The 22444-nt window shown below is 40.8% G+C and overlaps 1 protein-coding gene across 2 annotated transcripts in view; it reads left to right on the top strand.

Annotated features, from left to right (window-relative positions):
- SUSD4 (sushi domain containing 4) overlaps positions 1 to 22444 on the top strand; it is a 69221-nt gene that overhangs the window by 22968 nt on the left and 23809 nt on the right. For both annotated transcript variants that reach the window (XM_079297778.1, XM_079297779.1), the window contains exon 3: positions 16594 to 16806. In XM_079297778.1, the coding sequence (XP_079153904.1) occupies positions 16594 to 16806 (213 nt within the window). The remainder of the gene's footprint in view (positions 1 to 16593; positions 16807 to 22444) is intronic.

Genomic DNA, 22444 nt, shown 5'->3' with positions numbered 1-22444 from the left:
CTCCATTAAGCAGGCATTTTCTAGTTCATAACTGCAGGAGAGAGAATACAGCAGACTTTGTGAAGAAGGCCTTGAGTGACTGCAAGATGCTCTGTTTTTTTATAATTATCTTAATTGGTCTAGTAAAATATATTTCTTTTCCTGACAAATGTTGCCTTGATGTATCCTGGAGGCAATCACAGCTACAACAGCATTACTGCTGCTCTGAAAGCCACAGCTGAGTATGTCAGTGGGAGTCAAAGTAAAAGGTGCAATAGAAATGTTATGAATTATTATTAAGATACACGAGAAAGCTCTGCAGGGAAGGACTTGAACATCTTGGGAAATGGTCTGCAGTCAGCCAGCTGGGAAGGCTGAAGACAGAATGTTAATAGAAATGTTGTTTTTAAAAATCACCATGACATCAACGTTTATATCAAGTGCCTTGTGCTGGAGCTGCTTATATAACTGAGATTATATTAGGTGTGATGAACAGATGTGCAGTCGAGAGGGGCTGGGCTGTGCTGGGGAAGGTGGAGTTGGCAGCCAGGCTTGTAGCTAAAGCTGCTTCAGCTGGAATCCTTGTTTTCAGTGCCTTGTAACTTTGTACTGAAGCATTTAAATGAAATAATCTGTTATTGTTTTTTCCTCTGCCTTAATAGCTTTGGATTCCAGGAAATATTAGGACAAGATTTTTTAAATACTTTGTTGTGCCCACTGTGTTACCCATTAGTTTGTCTGTGCAGAGTTATTTTGGATATGAGAATGAAAGACAGCTTTCATTCAGTGTTACTGGTGTGGGTTCCAGTAGCATATTTGTGTCAGTTTTGGGAAAAAAAAACCCCAGAACTGAGTCCCCTAGCATGCATGAAAAGCATCTTGATGGAGTATGGTAAATACCATACATCAGAGAAATCAGTCTGGTACTTCCCTGGCAGTATTTTTCTCCATTAGTAGAAAGAGAAAGGGAAGTGTCACAGTTCCAGACCAAACTAAAACATAAGTTTTTGTAGTTGTGAAGTAAAGCCCCTCTGGCAAAATTTGTTGGTTAGAAGGATGATAGTTAAGAAATACCAACATAAAAAGTCTTTATATGATGAGTGTCTTCTAAAAAATGGCATAAGCAATTCAGAAGTAGTTCAGGGACCAGAACAAGTGATGAATATTTCACTAAATGTACTGTTGAATATACTAGTTGCAAACATACTGTATCCTCTTTTTATCCTTTAAGCAAAATATGCTTTAAGGCAGATTTCTTCTGAAGAGCCATGGCAGGAATAGGATATAAAGCACAGATGCCACTCTGTAGAAGTGTACTTTTAATATTGCCTATTTTTATGGCATTTTGAAGGTCAGCTGTCTAGGAAACATGATAAGGTTATGCAAGATGTTGAGAGGTCTGAGAAAGCTCTGCTGTCTTTTCTGGAGAGCTCTGGTTTCATCCCCTTTCTTGCTAGGGCAGTGACATATATAAAAACTGTGTTCATGCAGACATCACACAGAGGAAAGAAGCATCAAAATCCATCCAAAAATTTATGTCTGGATAATGAAAATTTGGTACTGTTCTACTACCCTCCTGTATTTATATATTAATATCTGCTTGCAAAGGGCAGCTCTCTTGAGTAGCCTGAATTGCTTCTGCTGCTGCTCACCAGGACTGAAGAGTTGCTGCATTTTTAGATGAAGCAGTTGTTAATCAAAGTTGTTCTCATCCCAGTCAGATTTTTTTGTCCTTCCTCCGAATACTTTCCATATTGGAAGGAGGCAGTTACGCCACAAATTACATCTGTTCACAAAACTTTACACTGAAATAGAATTTGGTCTTAAGGCAAAGTCGCTGCTTCTTGGAATTCAATTTGTCAACTATAATTATTTTCATTAATTTCTCTGTCACTGTCAATAGCTTTTTCTTCACTACAAAGACATCAGAGGCTCCCTCTCGTGGTTGAGTTAATTTCATTTAGACGGTTTTTTTTTTAAAGCTGGAAAAAGAAGAGCACCTCCCAAACCAAAAGAAAAAGTAGTAGTAATAATAATGATAATAATAATAATTGTTGTACAGAAGCAGCAATGTAGATTCACAGTGAAGAGGGAAAAGGTCATTTCTTGCAGGCAAAGCTGAAGCGTATTTGCAGCACAACATGAGCTTTAACACATTTGTACACCATTGCTAATGAACAGGTGCTCAGACAGGAACAGGATTCATATTTCTACTGGGTGAAAATTAGGACTGTTATCTCACTTGGTGTGGGGAACTGCTTTGATTTTTGACTTTTTTTTTTTAACAGAATGGTAATGCACAGAGGTTTTTTGAAATAACGTTGGTGTCCATTGCGCTCAAAAGTGCATCGCTCAATTCCCATTAGTAATTTATTTTGTGTTTATTTGCCTCACAGGCTTTCCAAGCATATGTAGAATAATTCAGCAGTTGGGTTCTGCTGTTTGTTAGGAATCCATCTGGTAAACAGTGTGGCTGCAGGAAGCTGAATTTCATCTCATGGGCAAAGAGTGCACAGGCTGCTGCTGCCACCCACTACCTGTGCAAGGGGGAAGGGACAGACACCAGCTCCAGGCAGCCTCTACCAGCCCTGGAAGTGACAATGACCCTCCCAGCTGCCAAAGAAAGGACTGGTTTTAAGTAGGACCCTTCCCATTTGTGCACTGGGAGTTTGTGCTGTCCAGTGCATTCATTTTCTATAGGTCATGATCAAGCTGTGCTCCCTCCTTGTCACATTCTTCCTCTCCCCTTTCCCTCTAAAAGCTGCCCACGAACACAGCAGCCATAATCTACAGCTAAAGCCCTTTAAATGGCCCAATGGGTTGTAAAACTGGCAAATTTTCCATGAAAGTTTGATGGAGCCTAGGCTCTACACAACAGAAAAACACAACCAAAGTGCAGAGAAGCTCGTGGGTTATAACTGGGTTTTTATACAGTTGTGACTCTCATGAGGATTTCAGAGTTTCTCTGGAGTCTGTGATGGTAGATGAGACAGCTTAAAAGACTTCAGAACTTTTCTCCCCAAAGAGAAAATGTATCGTACAATGTCATTACCAAAAAGAATATAACTCTTCATTGCCATTATAAATCACACTAAAGCAATTTCCTCCCTCTTTTGGGTATGCTGGGTTTCAAAAGTAAGTGTAACCATGTGGGTTTTTGGCACCAGATTGTTTATCTGATTACTGATTAAATGAATTGTAAAAAAAAAATGCTGAACTCATCCAAATTTGGAGTATCTGTTCTTGCATTTTTTTCCACACCATGTAGAACAGCTGATAACCCAGAGAGAGCATCCCTTGCCTCCTGAGAGAAAGCTGAGATTTTTCAGCCAGGATTGCATACAGAGACTTTGAGTAGCACTTTCCTCAATTTTTCCATGAGATACATAGAAAAATTCTTTTACTTCAGCCTTCACTCAGTTTCCAGTTAGACTTGTGTGGGGTGTGCAATTGTAACTATGACATTGGAAATATGCTGAGTTCTAGAATGCACAAGGACATATATACCTGCAGTTTTCCATTAAGATAGTGGAAAATAAAAGCAATGCAGAATTATCATTCCCATATCCATGCCTGGTTTTAGCAGGCTGCTGATCAGGCACAAGATGCTGCATTTTAGGAGAGCAGAAGGTCTAAATTCTTGCTTAATGCATGGGAAGGAACTTTAGGTGAAGCCATGTGTGATATCTCAGTGAGGGAGCTTGTGGCTGTGGAATGTGTGATGATTGATTTGCTGAGCAGCATGCAGGCTACCAAGTGGCTTGAGTAAGAAATCAGGAGCAGAGAGTTCTTTTCATCCCAGGAACAAATATTTCTTAACAATAAGCCAGGCCAGATCAATGGAATCTCCCTGATTATAGGTACAGCAACATATTCACAGGAAATTAATGACATGTGAAGAAATGTGGTTTTTTTTCCAGGGACAAATAGTTAAAAGATTAACATTTTCAGTCCAAGGTTAGGTCAGGCTATGTCTGTGATGACCAAGTGTGGCAAGATGCTTTCTTGTCTGTGGATTTTATTGCCTAAACTCAGACCTTGTGGAGAACAGTCCTCACAGGGGAAAGCAGCTTGGTCTAGCAAGAATAAATGAATTATATAGAGTTTTGAGGTGGAGTTTAAAAGACAACTGGACTTGAAAGGGGAAAAATGAGGGGAAATGGGGGAATAGGAAGGTGTCATAAAAAGATAAATTCAAGCTTGAGAAAAAACAAAGCGGCGAAAACAATGTCCTGGGGAGAATGTTGAAGAAAATTAGGACACAGAAAAAAGGAAAATATTTTAATAAAGGGTTTTGGAAGGTGACACCCAGCAGAGCCACAGAAGAAAGTTAAGTAAGAATAGAGGAGATATGGGAACAAAGGGGTATTGTTGTTCTCAGGAGGACTGTAAGATGGGTAATGATGAAGAGAAAAGGGTCAGCATAATGTGGTGGTCAGGGAGCTGGTGAAGGAACCACATCAATATTCTTTTTTCATCAGCAATATCAACAACCAAGCTCAGGTTTTATTGTGAAACTGGTTTTGAGTTATTGGATACAAAAAAATACCCACATATTTCATGTGTAGCAAAGACAAGTAGCCTTGCCTAATCCAGCAAGGCCCCCATGAATTTTGCAAGAATTGGGTGGTGAGGCACTGGCACAGGCTGCCCAGAGAAGCTGTGGATGCTCATCCCTGGGAGTGTTCAAGGCCTGATTGGAGGAGGCTCTAAACAACCTGCTCCAGTGGAAGGGTATCCCAGGTACAGGGGCTGGAGATAGATTGTCTCTAAAATTCCTTCCAATCATTTTATGATTTGATAGTTTCTGACCTTCCTAAAATCTCTGCTCTCAAACAAAGTTCAAGATATTGTCAGACCATGTAAAAAAGAAAATCTTCCAAGGTGGTCAGCAAGTGAAAGTGGGAGTATATTTAGGCCTGCTCAGCTCACTTTTAGTCCTTATGTTGGATGGCACATTGGACTGGGCACTGACTGACTGGAGCTTGGCTTTCTGCTCACCCATTAGCCTGTACAACTTGTGACCTCTGTTTGTCTCAATGCCCCTCATGGATGCTGGTAATCTGTAAGTCTGTCTTCATTACAAGGTGATCTGCAGCCTGGTTTAGGGATAAAAAAGTTTAGTTTTAGTTAGGACTGGCATGCTGTAGTCACAAAGCAGCTGAAAGGCCATGCCTACTTAATAAGCTGCTCAACTAACTCAGTTATTCAGGTTTGTTGAAAGAGGTGGTAACTGTAAAGTGTAGATATAATAATTAGGAAGAACAAGATTGTCTAAATAACCCAACTGCTCTTGCAAGCCAGGAGGCTGGATGTGCTGCTCCTGTCAGGGAAACTGCAATTCAGGAAAGGCTGGAAGGTGGGCTGGGAAAGCTGTGCACAGAAAGAAACGGTTGAGCCAAATATTTTATTAAAACAAAGTAAGATTTGAAGAGAAAGACCCTGAATTAAATCAGGCAACCTATTATGTGCGTGGCTGGAGTCTGGTGTAAGGAAGGAGCCAGACTCCTGCATTTATTTAAGTCTGCTTACTATATAATTCAGGGTAGTGAGGTGAACTAAGGATGAAGCATTAGCTTCAGCATAGAATTTTTATTCTGATCACTGGAGCCTAAAGTTATTAAAAGAACAAACACAATTATGATATCCTAGGGGATTGGCACACATATAAATCTAGAAATGCTGCCTGTTTCTTGCAAAGCATATGTATGGATCTATGTGCTGCCTGCTCTTTATTTTAACTATCTTTGCTGCAGCTGTTGCTCTGAAAAGAACCATCTAGCACTCTGGGGAAAGAGAGGCTGCAGAAATACTCAAATGAATATCTATTAAGAAAAATAAGTTTTAAATAAATTGCTTGTGTATATGTTTAAAACTTCTGTCCCTTGAATAAGAACAAAGAACTATCACTCTACTAGCTCTAGACCTTTCCTAGTTCCCAGTTAATCAACTTACAGTACTATAACAATTTAATAACAGCTTATTCTTCCTCTGTTTCTTCAAAATTATGATTTTAATGAAAGGTAGGGATATGAATGCTTTCTGAAGAACAAAAGCCCATAATCTTTAAATTTAACTAGCATATGTGATTTTCAGATTGGCTTTTATGAAAATATTTTGAGCATCAGGTAGCTCAGCAATACCTATTATCTGTGCACAAGAATACCCTAACTCTCAATCTTTCAGCTGACTAATAGTGATGCATATATGTTATATTAATTGTACAAGACTTTACCTGACAGTCTCAACTTCAGTGTTGTCAATGCCAAGTACATGACAGTCTGTAGGCTTTAGAGGTGTCATCAGAAAAAAATTGAATCAGGTTTTTCTGATCCAGAAGGGTGGGCCATTAACCCTTGAGGAGGCTCTCACAGTGTCTTACCAGCCTCCAAAGCTGTGCTGTGAGTCACTGTCCATCTCTGCTGCCTGTGCCTGCGGGTCTCTCCCTCTCTTCCCTCTTGTCCCTCTCCAGTTCCATGTTTTACCTCTTAGGAACCCTACTGGGCTGCATCTCCTCCTCTCTGACCTGCTAGTGGTATCACCACCCCAACAGCTGTCAGTCACCTTCCAGGCTGATGTATTTTTTTATGTCCCTACATCCCAGTTCTGTACCTCTGCCAAGTCTCTCCTGCTGTTCCTTCTCTAGTTCCTTTGGTTTCTCTTCTGTCCTCAGCTTCCTCCTCTTCTACCTGAGTTTACTGCCATAGAACTGAAATGCAGCAACTTCCAGTATTTCCCTAAAACACTCTCTGATTAAAGTGGGGGGGAAAAAGGGAAAGCACCAGGATCTGGCAATCAGGGACTTGGTTCTCTCTCACCTCAAACATTTGAGATTTTAGAGTTGTTTTAAGGTAGTTAGGTTAAAAATCTTAGAGCTATGATATAAAATAAAACATAGCTGTATTAAAAGAAAGGTTGTGTCAGAATAATCTGTTAATCTCTGGAGAGAACAGATGGTTTCCTGAGGATGGAAAATATAGCAGACATTGTCCACCTTGACTTTTTTAAACTGACACTAGAGAAAGTATTTGTGAAGAAATTTGGGATCATGAAAGAATTGGAGAATTGATAGAAAAGTGACTAGAGGGTAAACAGACTGCTTTGAAAGGGGAAATACTGGACCAGAGGGGATTTTGTACACAAATGATTCTTTTGTGATGCCACAAAAATTGAATATGCCAGTGGAATTTGTCATTGCCATTTTTCTGGAATATTTTTAAGGGATTTAAATATGGTGGCTGTGTAGTTGCAAAGCATTGTAATTACAAATGTTTCCATCTTTCTCACTGGCTCTTCTGTGACTTTGCTCTGAGCTGCTTGATCTGATGCTGTGAGCAGCCTCCCTTCACTCCCTGTCTTCCTTTGGAAGGACTCTGAGGAAAATGGGCGCACAAGGATTAAGTGCAACACAATTATGAATCAAAAAGAAAAGGAAAAAAAAAGTGTATGCATCATCTTAACCTCCCACTGGTTTTGCCAGTCTTGTCAGTATGGACAGAATAACTCACAGGACAGAGCACTTTAAATGAGCAATTTAAGTTGAAAGTGTTTGGATATGATGATAATACTTCATTATTAGTGCTCATCCAGACTCCTGCTGACTTTCTATACAGTTTTGGGGTTTATCACATACTTGGAAAACAGCAAGATGATTATGAGCCATTTTTCTTCAGAAAATGCATTCTCATGAACAGAAGCAGAGTAAAACCTGTGTTTTGTGCTAACAGTTTTAGCAGAGCACAGAAGCATACAGGAGCTTTTCAATATAGAAGAAAATCAGTTCTTCTTGGGTCCAGATTAGGACCAAAATCAATAAGGGTATTTTTTTTCCCCAGTGGATATTATCTGCTTGCTTTCTAAAAGCTTTACTGGAGTACAAATGCTTTGCAGGATGATCTGGAGCAAATGTGGAAGGTGCAATGCCAGTCCTCATGTGGGAAATACCTGGTGATCCCACAAGGCCACCTCATTTTCCTTTGCATCTCCTGGACCTGTGGGTAAATAAAATCCCAGCTGTGCTAGGCTAAGAAAATAAGTATCAGCAAGTAACATATGCACAAAGGAAAAGATGAATAAGAAATGGATGGCTGTGATGAGGTCTCCATTTAAGAGGAAATGGTTTCATGGGTAGGGGCATATGGGGAAAAATCACTGTAGTGCATAAGAGTGCCCAGAAGCATCAGAGGACTAGGATAAGGAATCAGTGCAAAAGCTGGAAACAGTGTCTATCTGCTCTCCTGTTTTAGTGTGTACCAGCTTTTTCAATTCCCTGTCTCTCAGTCTTCTCTAGTGTGCACTTCATTTAAAAGTTTAATATTACAATATTCACACATTAATCCTGATTGTCCCCATATCCAGTTCTGCCTGGTCTTGGGAAAGTATAAAATCGATTTATACAGCACAGATGAAAAGCAAAAAAATTGTTGGATTACCATACTGTGGTATACAATAAAAATATAGTGTCATCTAGGGAAGCCTGTAGCTGATGAGTGCATAAATATCAACCCCCCAACTCGTACCCCTGAGTATCTGACTCCTGCATCTTATAGAAACAAGAATCTCTGCTGAATAGTGTGACATTTCATCACTTTGGATTTGCTGTGATGAATAATATTATATGCTATTGGTCTAGGAGAAGTATTACTATAGTAACTAGCTCATGATTCATTTTTTATGGGGTTTTTTTGCTATATTTCCTAAGGGTTGCCTGTCTAGACTAAGATTGTTTAAACCAACTCATGGTAATTAATTTTTTCCAGAGTGCTAAAAATATGGGACAGATAAACAACAATACTTAGATACTGCTTTTTGAAAAACACAGCAGGCCCATAGCATTCTTGAAATTATGGGAATACTGTTTTATTTTATTTGTCACATTTTTATTAGTAGCTTTCTATGTTGTTATTAATCCAGTTTAGTGACCTAAGGCTGGATTCCCACATTGACAGTATTGAAACTCTAATGAAATCCTTAGGCAGCTAATATATAAAATGTTACATCTGAGGATGAAAACAGAAATGGGGTTGGTTGGTTTAAATCCAAGTAATGAGCTCACTTATTCATTTAAATCAATAAAAAGAAAATCTTGGCATAAGTGATGTACTAATATTTTATATTCTGGATTTGTACATGTTTAATTCCTTATGATGGTGCTTATGGGTCACTAATCCACAAGCACACATTGGCAAATATATTACTACAGTGCCTTATCAGCAAAATGAATAGGAGGATGTGTTAGGTATTTGCTCATTTACTGAAGCATATAGAGAGCTCAGTGTGCATTTACTGCATTCTTGTTTTTATTATGGTTAAAGGTGGTGTTTGATAATTTTTTAAAACTGGATTGTTTCAAAAATCAGTCATCCTTGTCAAACCACATTTAGAGTTTTTTTTATAGATAGAAATTAGAATAAGTAAATTAAATAGAAACTAGAATGAATAAAATAGAAATTAGAATTCATAGATGTTCAAGGTTCCGATAAGAAATGTGGAACTACCAATTCCAAGAAGAACCATTTTAATGTAGTCTAAATTACCTTAAGAATAATAAATATGCACAAATAAGAAAAACTTATCTAAGCACATTTTGTATTTTAAATTAACTTAGAAACATGAAATATTATTGGAAATTAAAGAAGTCATTTATTCTCACATGCTCCTTTTTCACAGGATAGGAAAAACCCTCTCTGTTTTTACACATTTTAAAATTTCTGATTGAGTGTGCAGCTCAAATAGAACTAATTGTTAAACTGAACTAGCTGAATAAGTGGAGATTCCAAAAATATTCACCCTCTATTTGCAGAAAGCTGACCAAACTTTGTCTTCAGGTTTTAACTATTTCTGCCTAATACTTGATTTAAGCTCACCCCAGTCTAGACCTCAGAGTACCAGTTGAATGATTTTCAACAGTTGGAAAAATAAATATCCAGTTTAAAAATTTAGGAGCTGGGAGGAGGTTGTGGGATTTATTGTGTGGCAAATTGGCTTTTATTCACCCTGAATCATATCCCAGGATAGCCATGGTAACTTTTTGTAACAAAAACACAGAAGTGAGTTCTGTCAGCAGAACCAGCAGCAAATTTGCTTTCTGCCTTTTGTTTTTCATTTAAGTAATGGCAAGTTCAGAGGATCACAGAGCAGCATATGACATTTCATAAGGGTTCATGAATTATGCAGTCAGACTTGTTGGATTACAAAAGCCTGGGAATAACAAGTGCTTCTTGCATTATAAATGAAATGGATTATTTACAAAGATGACATAGCTATATTAATTGTGAGAAGTTGTGATTAAAGGGATAGGCCTGTGCTGTTTAAGATGGTAATTAGAAGAAACTCTTTTTCCAGAAGAAACAAATGTATCTTTTTAGTTTGCTGTGGGTTTACTGAAGTGCTTTGCTGATTGTGTTCTGAACTGCCTTCCTTCTCCAGCAATTTGTTGTGCTTTTTCCTCCTGTATTAGCCTGATGTCAAGGCAATAAAAGAATCCTGCATCAAGGTTCACATCCAGAATTAAAACTGGTGATGGTTTCCATGGGTAGGAAGTTCAGCTTGTAGTCTGGTGCATGCACTGGCCAGGCACCAGCTGGGCTGTGCTGGCAGCCGTGAGCGTTAATGGGAATTGGAGTAACTAATTGGAGGTGTGACCCCTGAAATAAAGATGCTGTTATTACATCTGCAGCCAGCCATGCAGGGCCCAGGAACCTGCCCTGCTGGCACTGCAGCTTGTGCTCCCTTCTCCCTGGTGGTATTCCCAGGCAGCAGCACTTCCTGGGTGGCTCCTAGAAAACCCATTTTGTCCTCTGAGGATGCTTTATCCTGCTTATGGCTCCTCCCTTTCCTTCCACTGTGCCCACTCTGGAGGGAGCAGCAATTCTTGGACTTTTCAGGGAGATGCCAGCTTGTTTTAGCACAGAAATGCCCAGGGACTTGTCATACCTGAGTAGGGATTTCAAGGTTGAGCTGATCATCACTCTGAGGAGCATCTCTGAGTGACTGCCCCTTCCCAAGGGCCCACTGAGAGGGGGAGAAGGGAGATGCTGAGAGTGGTGGTGAGCAGGATTTGGGAGCACAGCAGGATTTGAGGAGAGTGCAAGGGCAGGTGATGGGCTGGCTGATGGTGGGTTGTGGTGCAGGTTGGAGACCAGGGTTGTGGGAGAAGATGAAAGATCAGAAAAACAAGGAATTGCAAATGAGTCAACCTTTCAGCCTTTTGAATGACCAATTGCCTCTCTTGCAGTCTGCTGCCCTTTGTGGGGGACTTGCATGTTTGTTTTTTACTGCAGAGGGTCAGTTTGGTGCTTATGAGATGCATTACACACTGATCTTCTTTTTTCTATGATGCTCTTGTGTTATAAGAAGGATAAAGAAGCCTAATGGTATTATTGATTTGATAGATCAGTTTGTGACTTAAGCATAATACCTGCCCTTGGAGGTCTTTTTTGTTCTTCTGTTTCTCCTACAAAGGAATTTGAACTTCTCAGGTCCTTCCATGGCTTGTTAGGCTGTCCTGGGTAGGGCTTATCCATGTGAGGAGGGATATCCAGCCGTGCTGGGAGCTGGGAGCGTGCTCTGCAAGGAGAGCAAGGCAGGTTGTGATTCACATCTTAAACAGGGCAGGGTTTTACAGAGCTGCTGAAGTCTCAGGGAAGCTGAAGCATTAGTGACCCTTCAGGGATTAAGGAGAGTTTGGATTTTAGGAGGCATTTTACTAATGAAATCATAGCTTTGTAATTAAATTTCACTTCCAAGTCTAGATGCTAATCGGAGCACATCCTTCCTTTTCTCGCTCCTGGGGTACATGGATAGTTCAATTAACATCATCAACAGCAAGGAAGCATAAACAGCCAGAGGCACACAGCTCTGTGCCTGCATGGCTTTCACAGAAACAGGGCAGAAACTCCTAAAGGGATGAAAACAACTTTTCCTTTGTACAAGACAAGCAAGCCCTTGGCATGCTTGCACTCGTGGCCCTTTTGTTTTAGTCCCAGAATGGCTTTTTAGTGAGAGCTGGCCTAAGATAACCTGCTCCTGCAGTGTTTAGACACCTTCTAAAATGTGCATGCAGGCAATCTGGTCCTGCCACAGTCTGTGAAGCCTCTGCCTCCCTCTGCTTCTGCTGGAGACAGATTTAGTGAACCCAAAGGCAGGTGCTGATGCACAAGAAGCCCATTCTCCATCCTACTGAAGACTAACACTGAAAATACTCTCTATCTTGAATATTATTGCACATTACATGTCACTTCTCATTCACTGGGTGTATGAAATGAGAGTGATGCCTCTGTTTAAGAGTGAGTGCAGCCAGTTCTGAGCTCACATGCATCATCAGTGTGTCAGTGAAATGTTTTATAGCAGCTTTAGAGGCAAAGAAGTCCATCAAATCTAGATTAGAAATCACCTTGCCAGCACCATGAATTTACAAGGAGCTGTAAGATATGGAGGTGAGGGAAGAGGGAAACAAGGAAAACAAAACATGAAACTGAGAAAAAGGAACAGAAAAATAGATTTATGGGATGAACTGAGGGATTCTTCCTCCTGCCATTTTTTTAGGCATGTCTGAAGCTCAGTTGTGGCTATCATGATTTCTTGTCATCTCATATATGTAATTTTCCCCTAGATTCCAACATTTCAGGCTTTTCATTGGGGATGAAATGAATCATTTTATGTTTAAGAATGTACAAGGCAGAATTCTAGGAGCAATCTGATCAAGTTATTTGCAACTGTTCATTTTATACCCCAAGGAGGGCATTGCTTATTTTTCAATCTTACCATTAATTTTACATTATTTTACCTGTCTGACAATGGCAAGCAATTTAGGCAAAGTAAGCACCCATATAATCTGCTTGAGGATTATCCAAATTAAGAGCATTGCTATTTTCTGTTTGGCCCAACAGTAGAAATGTGGTAAATTAGAAAATACCAAATCCAAAATTCATTTTGTATCAACTGCATGCTTTGTTGGTGATGATGGCCTTATGTGTTTAATTAACCTTGCCAGAAAGACATTATTGTCCATGATATTTTACACAGCATCCCTTAAAGATACTGTGATACAGAAAGTCTGCAATTTGGACCAAATGTTAGCCTATTTTGATTACTGAAATAGTCAGTTCCAGCAGTAATTGTGTAATCTTGACTTCAGGGATTTAAAGTCATGCAATAGCATCCCATAGAGATGCTGCTAATGATGTAGTATTGATTATGATGGCTGCTGGCCTTACTAAACTTTTACTGTATAGGCAACATGAAAGTTTACTACTTTATTTCACAGGTGTGTTGTATAATTTTTATTAGTAGGTGGTGATGATAATTTCCCCTTCCCTCCTTTTAACCATGAGAAAAAGTCCAGTAATCTTCTTTTCCCCAATGACTCATTGAAGGGTTTGTCAGGAAACATTGTAGTTTTAAGTTGCTTTTTATCTTATTTGATACACCTTTTTCCTGAGGGATAACAGCTTTTTATTGTAGCCAAAAGATTGACTTTTTTTTTTTTTTTTTTTTTTTTTTTTCCAAGGATTTATATTGTGTCTCTGGCTGAGAAGTTTTTTGGCTTTTTTCATCAGGTTCTAAAGGGATCAGAGCATAAGATGTCTATAGCATCTCATCTATTAATGTAGGATTACTCCCACCACTAGAAAGTTACTGTATCACAACTTGGAGTAGCAGCTCTTAAATTCATAGTTTTGAAAAAGAAAAGAAAACAAAGATTGTGAGAAAAAAAAGTACCAAGATGTATCTCATTGAAGACATGTATTTACAAATTTTTGATAGGGTGGAACTTAACCAGATGAGATTACATGGAAAGGATTATTATGTAAAGGGTCCAAGTTTGCTATCATTAAGAAGAGCTGGAAAATGGCAATTCTCAGGGATGTTTGAGCACTATTGTTCTTGAATATTGTACCAGAAATTTTATACTTAAATTGTAAAAGACTGATGGACTTAACTGTCAGCTAAAAAAGCTGAATTGAAACATTTGTGCTTGGATCATCTACACCTTCATAAAGAAGCTTGGCTTGCAGGTGCCTTCCACTTATTCCAGAGGGATTTTGCTTTGGGCTGAGTCTACTGTTGCTATTTATGGACCAAAAAAGGGTTTAAGGGTTTGTTTTCTTTGCCTTCATGGCTTCACCATGAGATGGTGCCATGTGTGTGCAGTCTGCCTAACTGGCTCTTCCCTGAGGCTGATCCTGTGCCTAGTCCATGTGTCATCCCCCATGCAGTAGCTGAGTATCAGCTGGCCACTGGCTCTGCAGAAACCAGAGGGTGCATAATTCCATTTTCCCACTCGTGTTCCAGCCTCTACTTGGGAATTCCCCTTGGGGATAGATTTGTCTGCTTGCTAACTGCACTGGAGGAAAAGAACCTGAGAGACCAACACCCTGCAAAGGAATCCCTAGCAGCAATGGAAATATTTGCTTGTGTAGGGTCACCAGAAAAGTGGCAGTAGGGTCATGGAATTAGCCTGCACCAGGGAAGAAAACATTCTTGCCTTCCATGTCAGGTTTTGTGCTGACCAGCACACAATCTCTAACTTTGCATATTTCATTTAATGACAACTAAGAAATGAGTTTGCCTCTTTTTTTTTTTTTTTTTTTTTTTTTTTTACCAGGCAAACTCAGCACCTTTCCTTTTCCTATGTTGTTGCGGAGGCAAAGTAGTAGGCAGTAGTGTACTTTTCCCTGATGTAGCTAGTGAGGAAGGACACATATCTCAAGGTGGGTGATAATATTCCTTGCCTGACTGCAAATTCCGAGATTACTGAAGTAACAAAATTGATCTAAATGTCATGTTATCCCTTGGTTTAATGGGAAATAATTAAGATCTTCGCTGACATTATTAAAGGATGTGGGCTTGCTGTCTGAAGCATAAGAAGCTTCTTTTTAATCTCCAGTAAAAATGGCCAGCCTTTCTCTGCTAATAAGTATTGCCTACAGCGTGTAATCCCGTGGTCAAAATGACTGTGCTTCTCCTTGTTCATCCCATTGGCAAATGACAGTCTGGGGTGATTTGCACTGCAGGACTTGAGCTGAGTGGTGGATGAGCAGGCGTGGGTGGAATTCAGGGATGTGTTTGACTTGGTCACTGCACTGACCCTGCAGCTCCCGGGATAAACTGTGCTGGATGGAGGAGTGAAGCTGCACAGGAGCAGCTGCTCTGCTGCCCTTGTGCTGTTTCAGCCAGGAGAGGAGGTGCTGGGGAGGTGGAGAGGGAGGTCCAGGGGTGTTGGAGCACTGCAGAGGGGCACAGGCTGGCTGCTGCTCATGGAATTCGGGCTGGGCTCTGTCCATCACGTCACCTCCTGGGAATTGTAGCCCAGTTGGGGAGTTCAGTGCAGGACCTGGAAATCAGGGAAGTGCCCTCTGCCCTGGTGACCCCACAGTGTGTCCTGCCCCTGCTCACAGGAGCAGTAATGAGACACAGGACACTGTGGCTTGGGGTGGGTCTCCTCCACTAGCAGCTGTCAGCCAGGGGACTGAGCAGAGACATTCAGTGCTCGAATGCAAGAGCTCTTCATCACCTTCAGTGCTCTCCATTTGGCTGCCACAGCTTCACAACGAGCCCTTGGCAGAGGCAATGATTCAGCCTCGGGAAACGGAGATTTATTTCAGAAAGTCCTTTACTGTAATATCTTCCTTCTCTCCGACTGCACCGTGGAGGCACCTCATTCTTATCATGCAGGAAGTAGCTGAGGGTCTCTGATACTATTCTTTTAAAATCAAAACATTAAAACTACCATGCAATGATTTTCACATTTTCCAGGCATCCCTCCCGCCGGCATTAATTGCCCCCCTGCTGTTCCTGTTCCAAAGCTATTTTCTCTTTCTGTATGCAGCCCTTGTTAGTGCTGCACTAAACCTTTGCTGCTTTGCAGTAAAAAAAGCTTTCACTTATGCAAATGGCATTGAAATGAGTTTGATAAAATGATAAACAGTCACATTTATTGATTGCAACTGTTGGGGTTCAGTTTGCTGTTTTACAATTTTGTGGAGGTAAAGGACTTTACAAACTCCCTTCTGGAGTCAATGAAGTAACACAGCAGTCCTGTAACAGTGCATGGAAAGTGTGGTAGGGCCACCAAGCCAAAGTGATGGTAGGGGGGTGTCATATTCATCCAATGTCACAATGTCCCTTTCCCTTGTGGCAGACCTCACTCCCTTCTTGAAATCTCCCTGTTCCCCATTTCAATTACTGTGTCTTTGGATGGCAGTTAAGTTTCATGCCCCTTTATTTCCTCTCTGCTTCTGATACATTATTATTCTAACCAGTGACTGCACGAGACCTCTAAAATCCCATAGTCCCCAGAAGTAATTACAGACACATTACTGAGCAATCCCCACTGGTGGGCTGGGTCAAGTGCTTTATTTTTATCCAAGGCAGCTACTGAGGAGCGTGGTTGACTTTTGCCTCCCCAGTAGCTGCATGAAGAGACACTTCTGCCACCTGAGCATTTCAGCTGTAGCTGGGGGTGGGTCCTGTCCCAACTCTGGAGTACCTGGTACCCAAGCAGGGCTGCCAGTGCTCAGTATGGAAGGTCCTCATGGAGATAATGGATAGAGCCAGAAAAAGCCTGAGGGGTAAATGGGCACAGCTGGACTGTATCTTTGTCTGCCACAGGGTTTGATGAGCTGCAAGCGTGTGCTGATCCTGGGGCTCCTGAGCACGGCTACAAGACGCCCAGCGCCGGCGTTTTCTTTGAGAGCGTGGTGGTGCGCTTCCACTGCCAGGAGGGGTACAGGCTCAATGGCACCTCCAAAAAACTTTGTGTGAGACACTTTAATGGCTCCCTGAGCTGGAAACCCAGTGATAAACCCGTGTGCCTACAAGAAGGTAAGTCAGTTTTCTTCAAGCTGTTCACCATGTCAGTTCTTCTTCCTTGTCCGTGTACTAGGTCTGTGTGTCTCTGGGCAAAACACAACAGGCTGGTGTCCATTTCACTTATTGGATACATGCTTTAATTTTCCATCCATAATCCTCGTTTGTCAGTGAAATCTGTACCATGAGAGGCTGTGTGGGTTGAAAGGGACACAAAGAAATGTGAAAACAGAATTTAATCTCCCCTTTTAAGTAGTTACAAATCAATGCAGAGAAGAAATACCTCAATTGTAAGCTAAATGTAACTATTTATTAAAGCTGCCCACTTAATATTTCTTTCTGCAATATTTTACTAGGAAAATACAATCAATTTCCAATGTTATTACCCCTGCTAATCAGGAATTTTAAACAGTAGTATTTTATGATATATGCATGAATCAAGTAGCAAAATCAAATACACATAGACTGCAAAAGTTTAAAGCCAGAGTAGAAGTTTACTCTGAGATAATTCATGGCATAAACCAATTTATTTTTATTGTATATTTGAAATTGTATTTGGTTTTAAATACTTAGGATGTTACATCCTAAATAAGACCTCTAGGTCTTAGAGGCAGGATCAATTTGCATTTCATAACTGTAAATTTTGGCCAAAGTACAACCAAGCAGCATAAATTATTTATTTCAACAAGTATATTAAAGATATAACCTGTCCTTGTTGTTGATTTATTTTTGGTCAACAGTGCTATTAAAGTCAACAGACATGAGAAGTATTAGTTAAGTAAAGTGTTTACATTTTAGTGTTGTGACTTCTCCACTGAAGACATTGGCTCATTGCCTTCATGGTGGAGCCAGATATATTCTACTTCAGGTTACCTTTCACCATTTAAAATCAAATAAATACATGGACTTTATTCAGAGGTAGTTGAAGACTTATGTGGCTCACCAAAACACTTACTCTGCATAGGATCCTGCATCACTTAGCCTTTATATAAACTGTTTGTGCTCCTGGGGCATGGGTGTGAGAATCCTGTGCCAGGACAGGGATGTGCTACAACAGGGACAAGCAGGGCCTGGGAAGACCAAGCTCAGGAGGTGCATGTGAAGGGAACAACCCTAAACAGTGGCCAGTGTGAAAGTGGTGCATGAGATATTGGAGAGAGTAGTCAGGGGCAGCTGGTAAGGAGTGTATGGGTTTTCAGGCAGCTGGCCTGTTGGCAGGAGAAATTTTGGTAAAATATGTTCTCCTGGACATGTGAGAGGCTGTGGGCTACAGAGCCATGAGGGGCAGTGAGCTGTCCCATGAGATGACAGCTGATGTTTAGAAGTAAAGGCAAAGGGATGCCAATAGCACCTCATCATGTGGCCACATGGGTCAGCTTCAAAGAAACAACCTGATACCTTTAAAAATAACAGTGTATGAAAATCGTGCCCTCTTCTGTGACAGCCACTTTTCATAAATGACCTTGTCTCTCATCTCATGGTTATTTAAGAAAAAATATATATAGAGTGACAGCAGCCTCTGTCTAAACTAGCTATTGGAACTGCCAGAAAAAGCTTTAATGCTTGGAAATTCTGTTTCCTTAAGCACAGCAGGGAGCTTGGAATGTTGATGTGCATCTTTGAAATGTTGTCTGTATCATCCACTGCAGTTGTTAAAATAAGCATTAATGTGTTTTATTAAATATTCAAACCTCTTCCCAGGTCCTCCTGCCTAGTGTAAATCTGTGGAGGAAGTTTCTGATCACAATACCATCAGCAACAAAACTGCCACTAATGTCAGTGTGATCAACACTTGAGCCAGGTGTTTTCAAAAAGCAAAGAAATTGGAAATTGGAGAATGTGATGGATGATGTGACAACAGTTGCTTTAGAGATAATAATTACTTTCCAGTACAGAATGCTTAAAAAAGATTGCTAGCCAATGCTCTGATCAAGCAAAGCACTTAAGCTGGAGCATAACTGTAATTATGTGATTAGTCTTGTTAAAGTTCTGTGCTCAAAATTAGGCAGGTGCAAAAATGTTTCTTATTATTTGGACCTCAGAGTAGGACCCTGATTTAGGATTTAGTGAAGCAAGTGCTTAAGTACTTCCCTGATTAACATTATAATAATACCTCAGGTATTAGATTACAGCATTAATTCTTCTTTCCAATGCACAATAGCAGCACTGGTTCAGAAGAAATACTAAGCAAAGGCTCTGTGGCAGTCCATGAGGCCTAAGCATTTTCTAGCATTTAAAAAAGTGATTTTTAGGCTGATCCTTTTGCACACTGGGAGCAGAATATTGAGAGAGGGCCATGGCAGGGAGTTGGGCAGTGTAGGGACATGGCACATCTGGAGATGAGTTAAGAGAGAATTATAACAGGGTTTGTGATACTCAGCTATCTAATGACATATATAAAAGCCTTCACTGCAGAAATTCTGTAATGATATATAGAAAGAAATTTGAAATTTCTAACAGCTGCTGGAGAAGGGAGAACCTAATGTTTTCCCATTCATCATTACCTATCACAAGGTGAAATCAACTTTATGCTGCATTTCCCATTTACAGCAGGGGCTGGCTGCTCTGTGGGCTATGATATGCTCTACACGCCTCTCATCCCAGCATATATAAATGTCAGGCAGTGCCAGCTGAGCTTGAACAGTAAAAACACTCCCTACTTTGGAGTTCATTTATTCTCAGGAGTTTGGATTCACTGAAGGATAATTTTATGTCTGTATGTTATGTATGTTTAATTGTCGTTATGTGTTCACTAGGACCATCTCTAATCACAAATGGATGTTATTTACCAAAGGAAGCAAAGCAACCTGTTTCAGAATGTAATTGATTTTAGAACTAATACGTTTGCCTGGAGCTCTTCACCCAATCAATTTGATTTTATAGGTCTGTCATTTCTCGTTTAGAGGCAGGAGATTTTAAGTGTCAAGACGAGAATGAAGTTGCTTGACTTGGTGCCCAATAAATACTCTGTCAAAAATCTGTATGTTTAGAGTTATGTTCTTATGTCGATCTACAGCATGTTGTGACTGTACCTTTCATCAGCTCTAATACAGTTATGCACATAAATACCAAACCTCTGAGGTAGGAATTTTGTATTTACTGTTTAAGAACAGTATGTCATGTTGTTCACACTTTAATCTAATCTTCTCCCACTGTGATAATGTGGCTGCTGAGGCTGTTGCCCTACTTGGAACAAATGCTAGCTCTTTCCTATGAGATTGAATCTAAATTTACAGTCTGCATGGAGATGGCAACGAAGCGAGGAGCTGTGCCCTCCTCTCCCTGTTCTTCTGCAGGCACACACCTTGGAAATGTTCTCAGTGCCTCGTTCTCCCACTGGCAGGGATGATAAACCTGCAGTGAAAGTAGTGGACTAGTATATGGTTTGGCTACAGCTTTCCTGTAGGGCATTTAGCCCTCCATTTGCTTTGCTTTTGTCCCTGAGTCTGTGAGATGACAGAAATATTTTTATTTCCCCATCTCTTATCTGTCTTGCCCAGTGTTTGCTGATTCTTAAGCCTGGTTATGAGCACTCTGTGATATTTGTAACCAGGCCACAGCTCAATGGCCACAGATCTTAGGCAAAGTCTCTCTGCACTGTTGTAATACAAGCAAAGACAATAAAGAGAAAGTGTTATTTAATATGCACTAAAATACTGTGTTTGCCATACATAGAACAATCCTAATAACACAGCACTGCAGGTTTAACACTAGGTGAAAAAAACCCAAGAGGCAATATTGCTCTTAAATATTTACTTTTAAGAGCACAGGGTGTAGATGAGCTGTCCCTGCATCAAACCAATTCTTCATGATGTTCCTTTCATCCTCCCTCTCTGTTCCACCCTGCCAGTGGTGTGGCTCAATGTAGCCAAGGCTCATTCAGAGACTGGCCCACAGTGAGATACACAGAGCACCAGACCTCTGCATTTGAACTTACACATAAATAGTAAACAAAATAGTACCAGAGCAGGAACTGGGACACTGTTCTTCAGTTGTAGACACTCTTACAGTATTGGAAAGGTCTTTGACATGGTTTTGGCCAAGATCCAGCAGTACTCCCAAGTAAATCCTACATGCACCTTCTTGGATTAGCGTGGACCATTTTTGAAAGGTAGGGACTCATCTGCAAAAGACACAAGCCATCACAGGCCAGCTGGTACCCATGGATGGTGTGCCTATCTCCATGGTACCTAGGTCATGCCTTCCTTCTGAGCTGCTGTTGTGGTCCAAGTGCCTTTGGGAGGAGATAGGGTCATCTTTTTTCCCCATGGGCTGATAGGAACAGTTCTGAGAGGTTCTGCATGGTTTGCACTTGAGCAAAACACTCTAGCTATACCATTTGACAAACTTTGTTCTACAGACCAGTCTTCTATGATGGGGGATGCACTTGGTTTGCTAAAGCCAAGAGTTCCTAATGTACAAATCTTCACGAAAGTTAGGGCAAGGTGAGCCCTCGTGCCTCCAGGCTGTTGAGCCTCCTGGTTCTACCCCACCTCTTTCTGTCCCTGCAAGATAAGAAATGTGTCCTTTTGGCTGGTCCATTTTAGTACTCACTCAGTAGATATAAGCAGATCATGTAAAACTGCCAGAAAGGAGTGTAAGTCCTAGCCTTTGCTGTTTGAGGCTGGTTAAAGACTGTATATTGCCTTAAATGGTTTAGCAGCTTCCACGGATTTACTGAGAAGGACTTAGAATAAAGTAGTTTATTTTCTAGGACAGGACATTTTAAAATTCAGTCACTTCCTTCTAGCTTTTCCAAGCAGAACTGGTGCCAGCTAATCCAGTTGTTGTGGAGAGGTGACTACTGCAGTTTATGCCTGACTAAGTGCTAAACAATATGAATTCAGCCAGTGGTAAAGCATTTGCTTGCAAGGCATCAGGAAAAAGAGCTGTAATATTGTGGTCCATTGGTCTGGCATTGAGCTGGGGCTTGTAATAAGCCTGTTATCAAAGTCAGCCAGGATGTGGCAGGTGGAGGACTGCAGTGAACAACTTATCACTGTTCTCTGCCAACATCTACCTGATTAAAGTGATCCCATCACAGCTGTTCCTTGGAATAATGGGGATGGGGTCACTGTGATAGCTCATTGTTACAGAATCAATTTCCCCCATTTGAAAGTGAAATCAGTTTTACTGCACAGTGTGTACACACACCACCTTTGTTTGTATAGCAACAGAAAGGTGTTGTAGCAAGAGAGGGAGCTGTTCACTGACGTTATCTTCTGGCATCCATCTCCACCCTCCTGCTGTGTGGCTGCCAGGCAGGTTCTCCATCTCTCTCTCCCATCCTCGTGGGGTGCCCAGGACAGCCTCTTCATGACAGCATTTATGGCTTAGTGTAAGGCATTTCTCCTGGGGCATCCTGATGCCTTAAGATGCCTGCTGTCTTCTCTGCTGATCAGCTTCACAGAGAGAGACAGAACTGTTCCATCTTTGAAAGTAATGTCTGCACCCTCGCCAGTGTATTTTGCAACCTCCAGTTAGGGCATGGATCCTCCCAGACTTGTGCATTTATAAATGAATAAACTCTAAGAAAACTTCTTGCTGCTGTTTCTCAGACTGGCAGGCTGCCAGCACTTCCTGCTACCAGCAGCAAGAGCCACCTGCAGCAGCTGCCAAGAAGCTAAAAAGTAAGAAAAGAAATGGAAGAATT

This window comes from Erithacus rubecula (assembly GCF_903797595.1).
Source record: "Erithacus rubecula genome assembly, chromosome: 2".
Lineage (NCBI taxonomy): Eukaryota > Metazoa > Chordata > Aves > Passeriformes > Muscicapidae > Erithacus > Erithacus rubecula.
This window is presented reverse-complemented; position numbering and strand designations above follow the sequence as displayed.